At 31.1% G+C, this 22,387-nt stretch overlaps 1 protein-coding gene across 1 annotated transcript in view; it reads left to right on the top strand.

The window, feature by feature from the left end:
• Positions 1–20,953, top strand: part of LOC139488760 (extracellular matrix organizing protein FRAS1-like) — a 114,349-nt gene extending 93,396 nt beyond the window's left edge. Inside the window, exons 43-64 of the mRNA XM_071274645.1 lie at positions 109–332; positions 810–1,074; positions 1,406–1,486; positions 1,886–2,055; positions 2,312–2,435; positions 2,669–2,880; positions 3,216–3,363; positions 4,839–5,044; positions 5,608–5,764; positions 6,376–6,576; positions 6,947–7,134; positions 7,666–7,749; positions 10,755–11,531; positions 12,530–12,788; positions 13,693–13,853; positions 14,138–14,241; positions 14,563–14,726; positions 15,009–15,101; positions 15,658–15,770; positions 16,946–17,074; positions 17,621–18,796; positions 18,936–20,953. Coding sequence (XP_071130746.1) covers positions 109–332; positions 810–1,074; positions 1,406–1,486; positions 1,886–2,055; positions 2,312–2,435; positions 2,669–2,880; positions 3,216–3,363; positions 4,839–5,044; positions 5,608–5,764; positions 6,376–6,576; positions 6,947–7,134; positions 7,666–7,749; positions 10,755–11,531; positions 12,530–12,788; positions 13,693–13,853; positions 14,138–14,241; positions 14,563–14,726; positions 15,009–15,101; positions 15,658–15,770; positions 16,946–17,074; positions 17,621–18,196 — 4,436 coding nt within the window. The 3' untranslated portion in view covers positions 18,197–18,796; positions 18,936–20,953. The remainder of the gene's footprint in view (positions 1–108; positions 333–809; positions 1,075–1,405; positions 1,487–1,885; positions 2,056–2,311; positions 2,436–2,668; positions 2,881–3,215; positions 3,364–4,838; positions 5,045–5,607; positions 5,765–6,375; positions 6,577–6,946; positions 7,135–7,665; positions 7,750–10,754; positions 11,532–12,529; positions 12,789–13,692; positions 13,854–14,137; positions 14,242–14,562; positions 14,727–15,008; positions 15,102–15,657; positions 15,771–16,945; positions 17,075–17,620; positions 18,797–18,935) is intronic.
• The last annotated feature ends 1,434 nt before the right edge of the window (positions 20,954–22,387 follow it).

The following is a 22,387-nucleotide window of genomic DNA, read 5'->3' as shown; positions in this document are numbered from 1 at the left end:
AATATTACTACATTGTAGTATAAAACTTCATATAGATCAAACCCTAATTGCACCATGCAATCCAGAAAAAAAATGGACTTGTTATTGACTTGTTATCTTAATTTTCAGATGACATTGACCATGAAGTAATTAGTTATGTACTGACCAGCAAGGATGATATAACTGAAGATATGTTCACCTTTGACCTTGTTGATAGTAAGCCCAATCGAATATCCAATAATATATTCCACATCATGTGGTCTGTGATCCAATTTATCTCCCCTGAATACAATGTATCAGAGTCAGCAGGAGTCATCAGGGTACCAGTTGTTAAAAAAGGAAATCTGAAGCAGGTAATATATTGTTGTGTTGCTGTAACATTAACTTGTATGACCTATGATTATTCATATTTATTCATATTTATTTATATTTACTAATCAAAGATATTTTAAAGGAATACAATAAAATATCTTTGTACTGGTCGTATTGCCATATAGGATTAATTTAATTAAAATCCAGTGGCAAATATTTCATCTATATTTAATAAAAGTTGAAGCAGTACCTGTTGCCACAGTTTTCTACCCAAGATAAGGTCTACTTCTGAAGGAATCATTTTTCTCTCTCACAATGTTCCGTTACAAGTAATTTCTATATATATGTATTGACTCATGAACATCCTTCAATGGAGTATAAATCCTGACTTTAACCATACTGCTCATTGATGAAGGCTGTACAGTGACCTATTGTTGTTAATTTCTGTGTCAATTGGTCTCTTGTGAAGAGTTGTCTCATTGGCAATCATACTACATCTTTTTATCTTTTGTTTACAGTATAGTGTAGTTACATGTAAAACCAGCCCAGACACTGCCACCTATACCCAATCAGTGACTAGACCAGGAGACCAGGATTATAGGGAACATTCAGGACAGGTCCAGTTTGATGCTTGGCAGGATATGAAAGTGTGTAGTATTATCATCAATGATGACTCAACATTTGAAGGTCCAGAAAGGTTTTCTGTAGAACTGATACAGCCTGTCTATAGTCTGATTGGAAGTAATAATAAGGTCGCTGTGATCATATCAGATGAAGAAGACAGTAAGTATGTTATATGAAGTGCTTTTCTTTTTAGATATGTATGCTACATGGTTAGGCTCTCTTACATCTTGGAATATTATTATCCTTTTACATGCAAAAGGGAAAAAATCATAGAAAAAGAATAGATTTTAAGTCAATAAAAACTTTATTTTGGTTTTAAAAATTGAATTTTGATAATTGAATTTTATGTTTGACAAACTAAGGTCTTTGGATTTTATGACCTTATCATATATATCTACTTTAAGCATGCACACGTGAACACAGAAAGAACAATATATCTATAAGTAGAAACAAATTGTTATCTTATTTACATGTCTTCTTATCATTGCAGTGCCTACCATTCAATTCAAGGATCTTGTATATAGTGTGAATGAGACAAGTGGAGTGGTGTCAGCTGCCCTTATAAGAACAGGTACATGTAATAGAAAACTAGTGACAATAGATCAATATTCAACAACACTTTTCCAGGAAAATCAGAAAATAATATCAGAGATATTGGATGATGGTAAAACATTTAAACAGCCAGTTCAATCTCAATTACAGTCCTTTAAACTCAAAATGTCCCTAATAATCAACTTGAAGAATAACATTGTCTATATCAATTCTTAGTGGACCATATATGATTATCATAACCAGTAAGCCTCATAATTCAGTAATAGTTGCAAGCTTTCTATCATTTTTCTAGAGTTGTCTTTGTACCAATATAAAAAAAGGTTACTATTCCTAATGACTTGACATGTCATAATAAATGCAGGTAAGAATTTCTGAACATGTAGAATCTTCAATAAGTTATTCATCATATTGATTATAGGTGACTTAAGTTCTAGTGTGTCTGTTGTGTGTTACACTACCAGTCTAACAGCCAAAGGGAGCAGTCTAGACTCACTTGAATCAGGCTCTGACTACATCAGTAGAGGACAAACTAATGTATACAGAGTGACATTTCAACCAGGGATGACCAGGTCTAACTGTGATGTCAAGGTAATTGTCAAGTCTGGACTTGTTATACAGAGAATATTACAGCGTAGAACTGAAGAAAAAAAACATAAAATATCACACTAAATGAAAATTTCACTCTTTTTGCAAGTTTAATATTGCTTTATTTTCCATTTGCTTGAAACAGTGTTTACCATAGCACTTTAAAAGAAGAAGAGATAAAATGAAATTTCATCCTTTCTAGCTTTGATTAAAGGAGAAGAGAAACCTGGATATCATACCTTTTTATTATTGCTTTCAGATTATAGATGACAGTGAATTTGAGTCTTCTGAGCAGTTTGAGTTAGTGTTATCAGCCCCTACATACAACACAGTTGTTGGTCCAATGGACAAGGCTACAGTTATTATAAGGGGACCAAATGATGGTAAATAATATGCTTGAACTATTTTTAATTTGCTCCCTCATACTGGTACATGCTGGAGTTTTCAAATGAAAAAAATCAAATAACTTGATGGATTTTGAATTATTGCTCTTATAAATTTGCATACAAGCTAATGTAAATAGATTATCAACTTTGTTGATTTCAAACCTGACATGCAGAACATTTTGGTAGCTAATAATGATAATTTTGTGTTTAATGGTTGTTGTATTTTTCAGAATCCATTATCCACCTGTCGCTTTCTCAGTACCATTTTAATGAGAACTCTGGTGATGTGGAAGTGGAAGTTGTACGTCGTGGATCAGATCTGTCACATGACTCCATGGTCTGGTGTGCTACAAGGATGACAGAACCACCTTCTGCCACCCCTAGACAGGACTATATCCCTAGCTCAAGTCAGATTACATTTGCACCAGGGGAGACAATTCAGGTAATCACTTTATAAGGGAATTTAATTTGTACGTTTAAATCTCTGTTCAAAAATGTATTCAAAGGAATAATGGTCACAAGGACATATATCAAACTGTCAATGGAACTTAAAACTCTTAAAATAATTATTTATATTTTGGTGTGACCAATTGAGATAATGTAACAAGTATCAGTTATGCATGATTTTTCCTGTCATTAACAACTTGTGTTGCCCCCTCAGTATTGTCTCTTGTCTCTGTTTTTTTTTTAACCTAACAGTTTTTAGAAATGTGTATTTCTTAAATTTTCTTAGAGGTGTTATGTCATAATTTTTAAATCAATGATTTTTTCCCTCAGAAATGTAGAATAACCATACTAGATGATGTTGCTGACCCTAAGTTAGAGGGCAATGAAACATTTGCTGTGTTCCTTAGTACACCAATAGGCAGTATTCTGTCCCTGCCATATGTTGCCAGTATTAGCATTTATGACAATGAATTAGACAGTAAGTAGTGGGGAAATAAATAATACAAAGTACTTAATTTATTTCAAGTAAACTAAAAGTTACCTCCATTTTATATTGCATGTATATAATACACCAACATATATGCTTGAGTAAACTTTATGTAAAATACAGTATTTTACTTAACTTACTAGATTTGTTATACATACAGCTCTCTAGGGAGATTACGAAATAAAAAACTTGACTTTTTAACATCAGTACAATGTAATACTTTTCTGTTTGTATTTTTAAGATAAAAGTGATATTGTAACAAAACCTACAGCCCTGGGGTTGAAGTCATAAAACTTGGCTCAGTGCTCAGAGCACAAAAATCATGCTCAAAACATGAAATCCAGCATTTTGATTGGTTGATTTTGGAGTATGAGTACAAAAAACTGACTGGAAAGTTTTATGATCTGACACACTCAATACTTTAAAATGTACAATATTTTTTTTATGCCCAATCTATGATAGTAGAGGGGCATTATTTTTTTCTGGTCTGTGTCTCCGTCCATCTGTCCGTCTCTGCGTACGTTCACTTCAGGTAAAAGTTTTTGGTCAAGGTAGTTTTTGATGAAGTTGAAGTCAAATTAAATTGAAACTTAGTACACATGTTCCCCATGATATGATCTTTCTAATTTTAATGCCAAATTATAGTTTTGACCACAATTTCATGGTCCACTGAACATAGAAAATGATAGTGCGCAGTTCAGGTTAAAGTTTTTGGTCATGGTAGTTTTTGATGAAGTTACAGTTACATCAACTTGAAACTTAGTACACATGTTCCCTATGATCTTTCTAATCTTAAATCCAAATTAAAGTTTTTACCCCAATTTCACGGTCCACTGAACATAGAAAATGATAGTGTGAGTGGGGCATCCGTGTACTATGGATATAGGAAAATGTGGTGTGAGTGCCAATGAGACAACTCTCCATCCAAATAACAATTTAAAAAAAGTAAACCATTATATGTCAATGTACAGCCTTCAACACAGAGCCTTGGCTCACACCGAACAACAAGCTATAAAGGGCCCCAAAATTACTAGTGTAAAACCATTCAAACGGGAAAACCAACGGTCTAATCTATATAAAATAAAAAAAGGAGAAACAAGAAACACGTATAAATTACATAAACAAACAACAACTACTGTACATCAGATTCCTGACTTAGGACAGATACAAACATTTGCAGCGGGATTAAACGTACTATGGACACATTCTTGTTACTTCTTGATAGGACCATTGTTTCAATAATTCTAAGTACATGTATTACAAAATTTGGAGAAGAAACCAAAATACAACAATGAAATATATATTCTACAGAAAACAGATATCTATGTTTGTAACTGTTACTGCAAATTATTAATCTCATTTATCAGGTTTTTTTAAGGCATAACCAAGAATTGTTAACAAAACATAAATTTTAGTTTTGATTTGTAATATTAGCTGTTTTTGAAAGAAATGCGGTTTTGTTTCAGTTCCCATAATGTATTTTGATTCACATGAGTACACAGTTGATGAGAGTTCAAGGTCAATCCACGTTCTTGTGTACAGGTCAGGTGATCTTAGTTTTGAATCCTCTGTGATCTGTTACACAAGACAAAACACAGCACATGTCATGATGGACTATGACGAAAGACCACTCACAGAAGTTTCCAGGATAACATTTCTACCTGGGGAAAAGGTATTAAACTATGTTTTTTTTTTTATAATATTCAGTTTGATTATATTAACTTTTAGGAAAAGATAATGAATCTCTGCAATTTAGTTTAACAATTATCAAGAAATCTAGGAAAAAATTGTATGCATACATTGGTAGTTATTTAACCATAAAAGGTTTTTAGATTAGAATTTACCAATATGAGAATTAACTCATATAGAACACAGAAAAAGTCAACAACAAAAAATTCCAACCAATGATTACAAAACTATGAAATCACCACCAGTCTTTAATGGTAATGCATGTCTTAATGAAGCAATGCAGTGTAAAAATTGTCATTCAATCTATAAAGATTTCTTAGTGTATTTGTTGTCAAACAATAACAATGCCATAAACCAAATTGACTTAAAAAATATTGGTAATGTTAATTTCTTTGTATACTTAGTCACTTTAATTTTTTTTAATTAAGATATAATGAATAATCCTATCATAAACTATCAGACATGCAATCAAATTTTTGACAATAGTGTAAAAAAAACCAGGGAAGTTCTCTTAACTATTTTCACCAAATAATGTGAACTTTTCAGGTAAAGAATTGTACAGTAAACATAGTTGATGATGGAGATTATGAACCCAGAGAATTGTTCTACCTAAGACTGGCAGAACCTAAAGGGACAGAACTCTGTAAAGCAGAATTAGGACAGGTTACCATGACAACAATCTTTGTTGTCAATGATGAGGATGGTAAGATAGCAGGATTCATTACTTGTTAAAAAAACAAACTATTTTGACATGACTTAAAAAGACATACCACTGCAACACCTACCCAATGACACAAATTATTTAACAATGTTAATCCACATTTTAACATAATCATTGTTGGCTGTTGTTTTGTCTATTGAATCTGTTTCAACAGTATTGTTGTCACACATTTCAGTTCTGGATAGATTTCCAGGGTGAATCATTTTAACATTTAGATATATTTTTTTTTTTTATAAAACAAAGACCTGTACTATACATCAATGAGACAGAAATTCATCAAAATCAATATTTAACAAACATGAGACAGCTGCACGTGTTTGTACAATATATCAAGTTTAAAAAAACATTTGAGACTTTTTAAGTAGTGTATTAAATCTCTGAAAACTATCATAGCCAATTCTCTAAGTAAAAATATGTTTTTCTAATAAAAAAAAATATTACTCAGCAAGTTTTTGAAAAGTATATTTTTTTGTATTACAACTATCCTTCTTTTGTATGTGGTAAGATATTTTTATTTAAGAGCCAAACAATTGTATATTCAATATTCATTCAAGCCTTATAATGTATTATTTCTTAAGTTATACATATTTTAGTTCCTAGGATAAAGTTCAAGCTAGCAGACTACAGTATAATGGAACCTGTCTTTGCTGATGTTGTTTCTACATTGGTTGTCATGGTGATGAGAATGGGAGATCTGAACCATACCTCTGTTGTTAGGTGTAGTACTAGAGATGGATCAGCTTTGTCAGGACTGGATTATAATGCTAAAAGTCTGGTATTACAGTTTAAACCAGGTATACGAGAAAGTTATAAAAATTGTATTTCTGTTTAATACATGTATACATTTCAATATTCATTCTGTTTTTATAGAAATATGAGAAGAAATAAATTACATCTACAGTACTGGTAAAATCTTTTACTTCACTTCTGTAAAGAATAGTTAAATTGAGGTCATAAAATTCTGAAGAGATCTTTCATAGATCTTTCCTACAATTTTGACCTATAGACAATTTCGAAACAATTTTCTAGCTTTGCATGATGCATAGACACAATCAGATCAACAACATTATTATATTGTTAAAAATATTTTCAGAAAAACTTATATAGTATCCTGTTGAAATTTGCATTTCCTGTCATAATACTTCCATGTTTTTTCCTTTTTAGGAATGAGATCTATTGAGTTTTCTGTGGATGTTATATATAACAGTAACACTGAATGGCATGAGTCATTCTATATTGTGTTAGATGAGAAAAGCATGAGAGGTGCTGAGCCTGGGGACATTATGTCTACAACTGTCACAGTGTTAGACGATGAAGTATCAGGTAGTCTTGTTCTGCCTACTCCTCCAGTTGTGAGTATAATTAAATCTATATTGATAGGTTTTCTGTATTTATTAACTGGTAGATATAATAACCTATCCTTCTTGATTAAAAGAGAAATGAATTCCTTGTGTAATCTTTGATATGCTGATTCTAGTAATGTACTAAGATTTTGAATATTGGACCATAATAGATAAATGTCCAATTTCAAATATTTCAGTTCTTTGACTGCATTGATTTTGAGTCACAAACCTATGCTGTTTCAAATATTCAATCACATTCCAAATTCAGAGCTGTTTTAAGCTTAAATGTAGTGTTCATACTTGCTCAACTGTTCAGAGCTCAAACTTTGCAGGAAACACTCTGACAGCCTCTTATTATAAAGTTTAAGTTTAGTAATGAAATAAAATTACAGAAGGGCAGTTTCTTGACTTTTAGAAATGTTTTATATTTCATTAAGTGTAACAAAATAGATTAAAAAAAAACACTTTTCACTCTAAGCAGTACTTTATAAAAAGGAAAAGAATAACAGTCATAATCAAGCACAAATATTTTTTTTATAGGTTGTGTCCTTACTTCATTATGACAATGTTGACATTGGAATGGAACAGGTACCTAGTCCAGGTTATCCTTTAGTTTGTGTCACAGTAAGTATAAGTAGGCACTTATTCTAGGTTATCTTTGTGTTTTTGTCACATTAAGTATAGGAATACAATTTTATTGGGGTATTGTAATACTGTGGATTCATTATTATTCGTTGGATACCAATTTTCGTTGATTTCGTGGGAACAGTTGAACCACGAAATTAAATGTTCAACGAATGACAAATTTTCGTATGGCTTGTATGCAGACTTCGGCAAAACCACGAAATCAAATATCAACGAACATGTAAGTTTTCCTCAATCCACGAAAATTGGTACCCACGAAAATAAGTGAATCCACAGTAGTCTTAGAATAGTTTTGCTTTGTTGATATTCTTGTTTGTATCTATTTTAACTATAAACCATGTACTTTAAAATTTTAGTGGAATTTCATAATTTACTAACTTCTTGTATGAATTATTTTTAGCTGTCCTGAATTTGTAAGTTTCTGTTTATTAGTCATGGCATTTTTTAAATGTCCCAAATTGACTGGCTTTTCTTCATAAACAAAAAATAGTAATACAGATACTCTGTAATTAGATCACCATTCTCTAAGTATTGCGTAACTTCTATGAAGACATCACTATATACACATAATTGTTTCATCATAGATTATTTTAAATCATTGACAGTACAGTACAAAGATTTGGTAAATGAGTAGGTCCCGGTAAGGGCTGATTTTTGCCTCAAATATCATGTTCATCTGACGAAAGATTATGGACACTTTTTAAACACTTAAGTGTCTATTTCATTTGATTGAATTAGTTTACGTAAAAGATTTTTACTAATTTAGTCATGAAAAAAAGCTCCAATTTAAGCTTAAATATGAAAAATCTATCAAATATGCCAAAAAATGTCTCTTTTCAGATGGTTTTTGTCAAAAATGAAAGTGGCCGCATCCGTGTTCATCCTAAGCCTTTATATATGTTATGTATTATCATTAAATACAACTTTCATTTCAATATTAAGAATGAACACAAATGCAGCCACTTTCATTTACATTGTAAGACGGAAACACGTCTGAAATTTAACTAAAATGCTATAATTGTGACTATTTCAGTAATTTAGCAAGACTTAATGATACTAATACCCGATACATGTGCATTGTGTTGTCAAAAACAGCCCATATTTATGTAGCAGAAGCATTCTACTTTCCAATAAATAACTAAAAGTTTACATTTTTTTTTTCTTTTTTTTTTTTTTTTTTTTCAATTTTTATTATTTTCAAGATTTACAACAAATACAACACATCAAACATACATACAGTAATATTAGCAATAGATTTGAATATATATTTATTTATGACAATAAACATTGTTGTAAATTAATTTTTTCTATTTATATGAAAAAAAAGAAGCAAGAAAATACAGAAGAAAATATAATTAGAGTTAAATGTTTATGTACCACTGTGTGGCACTTGAGAATTTTAAAGAATTTTATAAAAAAACAGAAAAAAAAAAGAAAAAAAGGAAGAGGTTAAAAAATATCCCGTAAGATTTTCAGTACATAATAAATTGTGCTATTAGATACAATAATATTTTATGTTAGTTTTGACAATAAATATAGATTGTAAAAACAAATGACAAATTGAATTATAAAAATAATACTTTAAATGCATTCCACATGGTATCAAAGTGTTTTTGTCTCTTATTTTTGACTGCCATTATTTTTTCTAAATTGTACATATATTTTAACTTTTCTTTAATGGCACTGACTGAAAGATCTTTTGAAAAACATCTACTGTTGTATATATATTGTTTCATGTATAGAAAAATCAAATTATATGGATCATCTTTTCGAACTTTTGATATATCTCCAAAAATAAAATTCAACTTATGTAGTGGCAGGCTTACCCCACCAGATAAGAACCAATAATCTACATCTTGTAAAAAATTTTGGATAATCTCACAATTCCACAGAATATGTTCAACAGTTTCATCTTCTAATTTACAAAAAGTACATAGAGGGTTATCGATAAGTTTGATTTTACATAAAAATTTATTTGTGGCAAGAATTTTATGGTTGATTCTGTACTGAAGCCGCTGTAGTTTTGTATTGACAGTGACTGTAAAAGGTAGTTTGAATATATGTTTCCAAATGAGATCTTCACCTAATATTTCACTCCACTTCAGTTGTCCTGTTGGAGTCACCTTGTTACTTATGAGTATTTTGTACATATCTTTAGTACCTTTTATACTTTTAAAAAAGACTTGTAAGCAAGCTGGAATAAATGGACAACATAACTTGTATGAACCTTTTTTGTAATTGTTTGCTGCTTTTTTAATAGCAGAAATAACACTCATGTAATTCAGAAAATTTACATTGATATTATAACATTGCTGTAACAATTCTAATGAAATAAAACATCCATGTTCATCTATTACATCATTAACATACTGTAAACCATGATTAAACCAATGTTGATAAAAAACAGGTTTATTACCAATTCTGATCATATTGTTAAACCAAATAGGACTTGATAAAAAATATTCATAGTCCATATTTCTTTCTTTATCAGTAATCATTTCCCATGCTCTGAATACATCTTTCCAAAAACTGTTTTTAATATATAAACTAGCTTGTTTGATATACTGAACACCACAATTAAAAAGTTTATTTTTATCAATATCAGACATCAAAATACTTTGCCACTTATTATCTCTCTGAAAAATCCTTCTTATCCATGATGATTTTAGTGCCATGGTAAAACTATAAAGATCTATCATTTTTAATCCTCCCTCCAAATATTCTTTAATCAATATGTCCTTCTTCACTCTATGAATAGGAGAATTCCATACAAAAGAATAAAAAATGTCATTATTTTTTTGGAATACACTGTTTGAAGGATTAGGCAAAGACATAATAAGGTGGTTTAAAATAGGTAAAACAAGAGTTTTTATCACAGTTATTCTACCTATTACTGTAAAGTTTACATTTTAACAATTTTGTAAAACTGCTATATTTTGGGGCCAAAAAGGAGTCTTACTGGACCTACTCCTTTCTCTTTTCAGCCATGTGATGTCCATTACCCATCGTATGCTGTGACACATTCACTGTGTCAAAAATCAGGAATCAACCAGACTTCCATGTTGTATAGTTGGGAGGTTGCCATGCCAATAGCAGACGACAACTCAAGGTCACCTTTTGTTACAGTTACAGACAACACAGTGTTCACCAGTGTGGAAACAAAAGTTCTTGATAGCATTTACTTTAGACCTAATTTTCATGTTAGATGTGTTGCCCAACCTTTACATAGAAATACTAATCCTGGTATACCAACAAGGAGTGAGCCAGTTATTATCAGCAGTGAAGATGGAATATGCAAATCTCCCGTCTTCAGTTGGACAAACAATTTTTATGGCGCACAATCATTTTTGGCAAAACTTGATTATGTTGGACCAGAAGATGAGAAACATCCAAACAAGGTACGCATCTCCATCAGAATTCCACACCAAGATGGCCACCTGCCACTTATATCCACCCATCCACTTCATAACCTACGATTTGTACTTTCTGACCCAGTTTACAGACAACAGCATGTCTGTTCTAACTTAATCACAGACAAAGAGAGACAAAATGTGGTAGAGAGTGGATTTCTAGAAAGCAATCACATGTTTCCACCATCACATAATTTCCCATATCAGTTTGATCCCAGTCTGAGACAGAATGAGACAATTGATTTATATCGCCATTTGGACCTGAAGTCATGCATGTGGAACTTTGAAGCTTGGTATCACATGACAAATCTAGTAGATCTATGTGGTGGAAAAGTTGTCTCGGATTTCCAGGTAAGAAATAAAGAGTTTTAACGCTATTTTGTGCATTTTTCTTTTGAACTTTTTTTGTGATAATTTTCATATCATGCTTCTCACTTGAGATGGAAAAATTATCGCTAGAAACTAAGGGAGCTACCATTTGATTTTTAGGGGGGGGCTAGGATGAAATTTGAAAAAAATAGGCAGGACAGGAGTTTTGAGTAAAAAAAAAGGCAGGATGAGACACTTGCAAAAAAAAAAAGTCAGGATAAACTAAAAAAAAAAAGGCAGGCCCGAACAGAGTGAAAAATAAAAAGGTAGGACAGAGATTACAGCTAAAAAAAAAATGCAGGACAAAATTTTTCATCCTAGCCCCCCCATAAAAATCAAATGGTAGCTCCCTAAGGAGGCCATGTGGAGTTGCTAACGAAATTGACATTGAAATTGACAACGTTGTCATAGGTAAAATAGCGATAAACAGATTATCATTGGTCATCTCAACTCGATTGCTTTTCTCACTTTCGCTGTACCAGCTCAAGCGAGAAAATCAATCTCGTTGTAATGATCAACGATAATCTATAAAAATATAAAACAGTTATCTATAGCTAATAACCAATTTTCATTTTAATGTTTAAAATATTCATTCTTTAAAATACAATGGTAAAAAAGATATGATGTTTTATTTGGTTACATCAAATCGGTACACACATAAAGAAAAGGAACAAAACATGGCTTTTATTAATATTTTTTTTTATCTCAATTGCCTTCAATTGGTAGCAAAAGTTCACATCACTCTAGTATCAGTTTCCGTGAAATTCTTATAACTTCATACATTGAAGATGGAACAAATAAAATGTCATCCATATTTGGTCAACTGCTTGAAATTAATAAGTTTTAATGTATCATATAAATGCTTTTCATATAGTGTAAGATACCTAATTCCTGTTTTACGATACTTTGAATTAGGAGTGGGAATATGTCTAGATCATCAATATGGGTATTCTTTTTACTCTTTGGGTTGTTTTCTGCAGGTTAAAGACAATGGAAAAACATACTTGACTGTGAGAGTTCCGTTGTATGTTTACTACCTATATACCACGGCTCCCGTAGGGTGGGGCTCACTGCAACACCACACAGAGATGGAGTTCTCCTTTTACTATAGTAATATACTGTGGCAAACTGGTCTGGAGAGTGAGGGCAAGATAGCTGGAGATTTACAAGTACTCAAAGTACTGGTAGGCAGGGATGGCAGACTTGTGATAGATTTGAAAACTCAAACAAAGTTTAGAGGTAGGCCAACATTTGAATATAATGTATTTCATCTTGTAAGTTTATTAATTTGTGGACTTGATGGTCTGTAAAAGTTGAATACGAAAATGACATTTCAGCATTAGGTGAAGATATATCTTCTACATTTATACCTGTTAAAACAAATTAAAGCTAAAATATGGAAACAAATCCTAAAAAATAGAAACCATTAAATATTAAACCTGGATTCTAATTATGATATCAGTAATTCTGAAAATAATACAGTAACTATTTTCAATACAAAATATATCGTTAATTATTCTTTAAAAAGATTTTTTTTAAAGAAGCATATTTTCTTTGAAATAACACCAACATTTTTTATTTTTGCTAAAGTTAACTGCACTTTATCAAACTGAATTTGAATGATTCCAGTCATTTGGTGTTGTATATCATGAGGTTGTATGTCATAGATGATTAAAATTGACCAAGCACATAGATTTTTATGCCCCACCTACGATAGTAGAGGGACATTATGTTTTCTGGTCTGTGCGTCCGTTCGTCTGTTCGTATGTCCGTCCGTCTGTTCGTTCGTTCGTCCGTCCGTCTGTCCCGCTTCATGTTAAAGTTTTTGGTCAAGGTAGTTTTTGATGAAGTTGAAGTCCAATCGACTTCAAACTTAGTATACATGTTCCCTATGATATGATCTTTTTAATTTTAATGCCAAATTAGAGGGTTTACCCCAATTTCACGGTCCACTGAACATAGAAAATGATAGTGCGAGTGGGGCATTCGTGTACTGGGGACACATTCTTGTTTCTGTATCTTTTTATTGTACAATCTTGAAATTAAGATATTACTTAATATTCCATTAGATATGTCATTACTTAAACATATTGTTTAGAATTAAAAGTATTGAAAGTATCTAATATGTGTTCCAATTTTATAGGAATGTATGTACCAGAGCACCACACCTTACAAGGCATAAAAAGTAAGGTCATACCTCCAGTAGGCATGCCCGTCACCTTTGACTTAACATTAGTTTGGTCTCAGCAGACATTCGACAGTCCACATCAACTATGGAGGGCCACAAGTGATTATAATTTGAAGGTAGGTAACTATTTCAAAATTATAGCATTTATGAAATAATGTTTGAACAAGTGGGTTTTTTTATACTCAGATCATGGTGTTGCAGTAAGAAAGACTAAAATTAAAAATGAAAAAAAATATGGAACTATTTATCATTGAACTAGAAAATAACCAAAAGATGACACTTAATGTTGTAAGCAAAGTGAGTATTCTCTTAACAGCCACACTCATTTCCATTACAAAATAATGATGAGAAAAATAACAATGATTATTATAATCTGATAGTATTTTACTTTTTTTTTTAGGATTATACAGGACGATACACAGTAGAACTAATTCCTTGTTTGGTCAAATCCACACAGATATTTATGTCAGCAAACACACCCTGCACAGCCAAACAACCTCAAAGGTTAATTATTAAACAATAATTGTATTTTGTTGAGGAAAGTATAATATTAACTGAGGTTGAGTGCCAATGAATATGTACAAGCTATGGATTTGAATTGTAAGAGTACATCTGTGTTATACATTTTAGTCAGTCTTTTAAAGTTATGGACATCTTGGAATGCTGAAAATTTAAAGTGTAAAGGTCACAGTTGGCCACTTTTTGCAGCTAAGGGTTTTAATTACTTTGATTCATGGTAAGAGCCATCATTACCAAAATAATAGTATTTTATTTACTAATGTACAAGGCAGTTACAAATTACAGAAATTTTTATTTTCTGTTTAGATTTGAAGTACCAATAGCATTCCAGCAGTCCAACAGACCTGTGCCATTAGTGTATTCTCTAGACACAAGGTTTGAATTAACAAATAATAAAGAGGTGTTCCTTAAGAATCCATACACCAGTGCCTCAGTCCTGGATCCTGAATATGACAGATCGTTCGCTCCAGGTAAATACAACAGGGTTTGCACATGTCCTTGAAACCATGATTTTTTTTAAAAGGAAGATAATTTTGATTATATGAAAAGTACTACATATCTTCTTGTGAAAAAGAACAAATCTATGCTTTTATTTTACTGCATTTGATACTTGTAATTTAAAAATTAGTTGACACAACAGAAACATTGGTGCAAATGTACTGAAGCCTGATTATTTCCCTTTGTTTGGTGCTAGATGATCTAAGGATAGAAGCATTCAGTAGAAAGACTAAAATAGATCTTATTTTCTTCAGGTGAGGTTCTGTATGGTAGAGTGTTATGGAATCCTGCACAAGATCTGAGAGAAGCTTACAGTTTGTCTATAGAGAAAGTTTATCTTTGTACAGGTGAAGTATTATATTTAAAACACATCACCCAAATATTGTTATTTTGACTGCAAGAGTTTTATTAAATTACACAAATAAAATGAGATAGAAGGGTATACAACAATGAGACTGTAAACCATCAACCAAAAAATAACTTAAGGTAAATATACATTTATTATCATTGGGCAGATGTCTTATAATATACAGCTGAAAATTATCCAAATGAATTATTAAGCATTAGGAGTGAGAGATGCAATGAGGTGGCCCCCTTGGACCCCGCTCTAAATCTGACTCTGATTCTGGTGACAAGAATACATTTAACATGTGAAGATTAACCTCTATGCATGTGAAATACAAATCAATGGAATGTTTTACACTATAGCTATGTGTGCTAACAGATGATGCTCAAACTTTAAGACATATTTCAAAAATCATCATATCATAATTAAAGAATTATAATTGGATTAAACACATTCATTGGAGGATGTGTTTAATTCTATAGTAATGTTTTATTTACTTGCCATTTGTCTCTTTAGCAAATCAAAAATTATATATTGATATTTGATTTTTTTTACAGGAAGCGATGGATATATTCCAACCTTTGACCCACAAGGTGATGTTTATGGTGATGGGCCACAGTTTGGATGTTTACAGCCAAGTCCTAAACTACAGTACAGGTTTCTTATACTGGTATGGTTAAAGAAAGTTTTTATAACACACAAATTGTGACAATGACTTATAGAATAACTAATCGAAGAATTCAAATAGAGAAAAATATTCAACGCGTGACCGAACAACACATTAATTCACGAATGCGCGTAGCGCATGAGTTAATTATCAGTGTTGTTCGGTCACGCGTTGAATATTTTTCGATATTTGAATTCTTTAATTAGTTATTCTTTTTATAACATTGGCAAATGGCTTTTTTGTAAGAAGTTAATGTATAACATTATAAGGAACTATATCTTTTTTCTACGCATTCACAATTTGTTTTGATCCGCCGTTATCGACGTCTTGACAACGCCTATTGTTGTATGACGTCAGAGAGTGAAATAACCACGTTTATTTCACATGTGAAATTATCGGTTTTTATCTAACTGGGAAATCAATGTAATTCATTGCAACCAATGTAATAAACCCTTTTACTCATAAACAGAGTTGTTTTTTTGTTTTTTTGGGGAGGGGGGGGGGGTGAACAAGAACCCTCTGTGTTCAGTTTCAAGCAATATGTGAGCCTTTTTTCCAACCACAACTGATTTTAACCTACTACTTATGTATTAAATTTGTCATCTTAAGTATAAATTTCTTTAGCAAAATGAAATAAAACATTTTTAAACAGATAATCATGAGAAATGGTAAATTATTGTGATATATTTCAAGATTTAAGTTGAATAAGTTTATGTCCAAATTGTATTTTGATTTAATTAAAATCCACCAAAATTGTTTACAGGTAGATTAAATTGGAAATGGAAGTTTAGATATCAATGGGATGTCATAAAAAGTTTTCAATCAACATCATGCATTTGACATAAAATGGTCATTATTATGAACTATTACCTTCTCCAAAAGTATACTTACCCACGTTAACAACTTCATATAAGACATCATGTAGAAAATATTATTTAGGGTTCTTTTGAGACTCATGTGTAAATATGAAGGACGAGGTTCAGAAATTAGGCTTTTTATGCAGTTTTTGTATTTTTGCTTTAACATGGAGAATGAAGTCAAATATTAACATTTGAAGAATTTTATTTGATTGATGTACATGTCTAATACTTTTTGACATTATGATTAAAAAAGAATTGTTATTATACTGTCTCGTTCATGCTCACATCTTAAAAATCCTATTCTTTTTGTTTTACTAGGATAAAGGAAACCGTGATGTAGAAGTAAGGCACTTTCATAGTGTCCCATTTAATGCCAAATTTACTATAGATCTGAACAATATTCCAGGAGTGGATGGATTTTATCTCAGCGTTGATCCTCTATACAAGGTTTGATATACCAATCAATTAAGATTTAAACCAAGTAATTGTATTATCAGCAATATTTCCATATTTCCTGAAAATAAAATCATTATGAAAGCATTGGGTCAATTTTAGCCAAACTTGTCCTAACCATCTGTATAATGTTTCATTTCAAGATGTGTCTATTATTATAATAAATGATGAATCAAATGGCTGTCTTAAATAATTCAGATGTATAACTCATGGGGGGGGGAAATGCAAGGCAGATTTCAGACAAAAGATACAGTTGTGATCCTGTTTAGAATTGTGTTAATCACAACTGACATCAAATATTTCTGCAATTATTAATAGAAAATGCATGCATAGAAGGAAAAAGGAAAGAGTTTCTGACAGCTTCTACTAAAGACTTGTCAAATTATACCCTTATGATCACTTTCAAGTAACATTGTTGAAAAGATAATCAATCAAAAATTTAGATTTATTCTTTAAAATAAGGACTGAATGCTACAAGAAAGGTTTTTTTTATTTATTTTTTGGTACAATTCATTTATTGCATTTTAAATTTCTTTCCAGGTTATATCAGGACATCAGTGGTATTTACAAGTTATATATGTAATCACAGAAGCAGGAGCATCTCCTCATCGATTCATTAGAAAGAGATCAGCCATGTTTTCTCAACCCCAAAAACGTGAATCACAGCTTCAAAATAATATCAAAGAGACTAATTCAAATCAGAATGGAACTGATATACATCACATTCCAATTAACAGTGCTATATTACAAGAAGACATGACTTTAAAACAGTCAAAAATTAGTACTCTGACTTATGTTATTCCAATAATATCAGTATTCATAATACTCATAATTTTAGTCATAATAATTTTTATAATATTCAAACGAAGAAGACGAAAAAAGAAAGAAGTTAAAGAAATGAAGAAGAACAATTTAGAATTTGCCAAAGAAAACTCTTTACCTCTACTAAATCAAAACAGACTTAGTTTAAGACTCTCAGGATCAAGGGTCAATGTTAATGTGACAGAGGTCAAGGACAGTTTTGTGACCTCAAGTGAGAAAGATAGGAGACCTAGTGTCAAGGTCAAAAATACTAATATTAAATCTCAGGGAAAAGTACAAGGAACGGAAGTATGATATTTTATGGGTTTTTTTTGTATCTGAAAATGATTTAAACTCAGTGAACCATGGAAGATTACATTATGATCTGTTATTTGTTTTGTATTCCACTTGACGTGATAACAGTATATTCCGAAATTATTGCTTGCATTTACTGTGATTATAAGAAAAGCTGCACACAAATACATGTATCAAATTTCAGAATTAGAGTTCATAATTATTGCAATACTCACCCAGTTGCATTATTCACGATGATAAAAACTTTGCAATAATTTCTGAATTTACTGGGTTATTTTTATGATATATGATGAATAAAATCAGCGCTTGAAAGATCAAATACTCATATTTATTGAACATTTCTTATTTTATTACATTTAGTACCAAAGGATGTTATTGTTGCATTGGTTCTTGTAAATTTGTTACATTGATTTTTGTTGTCAGTTTTGATATTTATAAACTCCTGTTACAATACTGTACACTGTACTATGAAAATATTCTGAAGATATTTATTTTGCCATTTAAGTATGTCTCAGAAAAGACAGTGCAATAGAGCTTTAGTAACCTACATGTATGACATATGATATAAACTTACTGAATATACTCAGTTGAACAGCTCAGGCCTCACGGTCATAAAACTTTCGAGCATGATTTTTGTACTCAAACTCGAAAAACAACCAATCAAATTTCTGGATTTCATGTTTCGAGCATGATTTTTGTGCTCAGAGCACTGAGCAAAGTTTTATGACTTCGCGGCCAGGACTGTACAATCTTAATTATTTAATTGACTTTCATAACTCTCATTAACAAGCATATATTTATTTTAACTCATGAGAAATGTTGACATCATTTCCCCATTTATTTGTCAATATTGAAAAGAAAAAATTTACTCAAAGATTTATTTCAGTCATGAGTAAAACTATATTGGCATCAAAGATTAAAAAAAAAAAATTTCCTACCACATTTTTATGTCAGTTTGATTAAATCTAAAGTCAAATCAGTAGTTCATGGAAAGATATGACTTCTTATATTTTAATGTCAGTTTAAAAAAACAAATCTCATTATAAAGTCATTTAAAAAAAAATATGCTATTGACCATAGATGATTTGGATTTAAAATGTTTGCTTGATATTATAATCATTTGAGAGTACATGTAATATAATGAAAGTAAATTTTCAAAAGCCTTTAAGTTGAACTTCATAGCAATGTTTCTGGAATTATATAAAGATATTACAGATGAAGAGCAAATTATTCATCTATTAAATAGAGATAGCAATGAAAAGTGTTGATATTGAGATGATTTAGGGTGCCATTATGTTATTTTTGAAGTGGAAGATTTGATACTCTTACAAGGTTGAATACCCAAATTAAGTACCAGTTATATATGGTGCCAAGTTTTCACACATTGGTTAGTGCAATATATGTGTTTTCTTCATGTAGTTATATTAGTAGTTTATGGTTGTTTTGTATTAAACAAGGAATTATTTGAAACTAGTAATTTTTTTGAAATCTGGAATAAACTACAGATGGCTAGCCGCAGCTAAGGGGCTAGTTAAATTTACATTTTCTTCTATGTTAACCAATCAAATCCCCTTAGCCTTGCTAGAAACTAAACTGTATTTGTATGCCCCACCTACGATAGTAGAGGGGGATTATGTTTTCTGGTCTGTACGTCCGTTCGTCCATCTGTCTGTTCGTTCGTCCGTTCGTCCCACTTCAGGTTAAAGTTTTTGGTCAAAGTAGTTTTTGATGAAGTTGAAGTCCAATCAACTTTAAACTTAGTACACATGTTCCCTATGATATGATATTTTTAATTTAAATGCCAAATTAAAGTTTTTACCCCAACTTCACGGTCCATTGAACATGGTACTGTGGACGCATTCTTGTTTTTTCAAATTTTTTCCAGTTTTTATTAATTCCCTGTTATTAGAAATCCTGTTATGATACTCTTTCTTGTAACAATTTTAAGAGTATTTCTACTTTTATATATTCCCCTTTTTCCCATAAGATGTTTTCTATTTGTGTAGTTAATTTCCCCTTACCAAGGGGTATTAAATGTTAAATTTCCATTCCCATGAATTTTCTATACAATCATCACCTCTGTTAGCCAACAATCATCAAAAATCCATAAAAGTCGATCAATAAATCCAATGGATTTGCGAGACTTGCATTGAATGATAACATCAAAATTGTTGAGATATGGATATTTTAAGGCATTGTATGTAATCATAAAATAGTGAAATTTTTAATGTTTCTTACGTTTTTTACATATATTATGTTGGTTGTTATTAAGAGATATTATTATAGTATTAACATTACTGATGAAGAAGTGGTGTTGGCTTAATCTTTGTTTAACTACCTCATCTAGTAATTATATTGGACCATAATTGTTACAGATAGGAGTGTCTTATGTTTGCCCATGCATAATATTTCTGACTTCACACCAGTGCAAGATGGAATGTCTAAAAAACAATAGATTCAGCAGGTTTTTCTTCATTATGTTATGAGATTATTTTAATTGATGAACTTCTTTCTCTTTAGCAGAGTTGAACCATAATAACAATTTTTTTAATATCATATTCTGAAATTTATTAAATTTATCAAGAGGTCTATTTTTCTTTTTAAGGGCCGTGATGTGACCCTCCTTTCTGTTATAAATTATGGTCATAATACTTTATACATTCTAACAGGTATAGATCCATCCGTGTCAAATTGTATGTATTGTGCATTTACTCATTTACAAACACTCATTTTATAAAATAAAAAAGTTATAAATCATTTTGTCTTGTCAATGCTCCATTTGTTGCTTTTGATTTGATTTGATTTTTTTGGTGTTTTAACGCCACTTTTAAGAAACACATTTCATGGCAGCCATTTTTCATTGGTGGAGGAAGCCAGAGTACCCGGAGAAAATCACCAACCTTCCATAGGAATGTTGCTTTTGATGTCGTGCTCTTATTCTTCAATGTTCATTACACTAGTGGTACATATTGTCCAATGGAATGTATATATATAAATGTAGCTGTGATAAGTACCCATTTAAGAGACCTTAAATATTACTCAAAAATATTCACCTATTTTCAATACTTGATCTGTATTAATTTTTTGACACTGAATGTTTATAGCTGTGAAATGATTAGCCTATTAGAATAAAGCCTGATGATTGTTACTTGCTTAACGTCTAGTGGTACATATTTAATACATATCATCATGAGAGACAACTTAAGAAGAATTATAACCATTTGTTTTGTCTTCAATAAAAAAATCAATATTCAAACTTGGAATTTGTGTGAGGTCTCCAGATATTTTATTTGGAATGTCTTTAAAATATAGAGCAATCTAAAGAAAAGCATAACATTGATCAATGAATAATGAAAATTAAGTCAAGGTCAGGTGGAACCTGCCAGACAGACATGTTTACCTTACAATCATTCCATAGTCCAAATATAGCACTAAAGATGTCTCTATAAAAGACAAAAATAGAAGGCTATTGACAATATTGACAATAGAAGACATGGCAGTATGCAAGTATTGCTAATAGTATCTGAGATAAGGACTGATCATGAAAAGTTTACCTTGATAACTGATCAATCAAATAAGGATGCAGTTAGCTGAAATTCTGAATATGAACATGCAGACTTTGCAAGGGTCCTATTTACCAAATAAAGTTTGAAATCCTATTAATCATAATAATTGAGTATTTCACATGACAAAATAAACCTAATATATATTTTTTAAACAGTGGGTGAAGATGACATCAAGGATAATAGACATATGAGGCATCAGTATACATGGAATAAAGCATCCAGGTCTACCTTCTGAAATAGATAGCTTTGTACAAAAAAATCTTTAAACCAAATATGGTCAAGTATCTGCAATATTGGCATGTACACCTTGCAATCATTCACATTTTGTCATGTTAGGGCTTTTTATAGTTACTAAAAGATATGGGGTTTGCTCTTTGATAAAGGCAGTTATATGACCTTTATAATTGCTTTCATCCTCATCATTTGAAATATGGGGGATAACTGTCTCTTTGTCAATTATATCACATATCATTATTTCTATACCAAACACATCTTTTTTCAAGAAGGGCAACATTTAAGTTGCAAGCTTTGTTGTGCCACTTGTATAAAAAAAAAATAGGACCTAAGTGTCTGACAGATGTAAAAGGCACTTACACATTATAAGTCATCACTGCCAAGCTGTAGA

The sequence above is a fragment of the Mytilus edulis genome, chromosome 9 (assembly GCF_963676685.1).
Source record: "Mytilus edulis chromosome 9, xbMytEdul2.2, whole genome shotgun sequence".
Taxonomy (NCBI): Eukaryota; Metazoa; Mollusca; class Bivalvia; order Mytilida; family Mytilidae; genus Mytilus; species Mytilus edulis.
The sequence above is the reverse complement of the archived record's forward strand: the minus strand, read 5'-3'. Positions and strand labels throughout refer to the sequence as shown.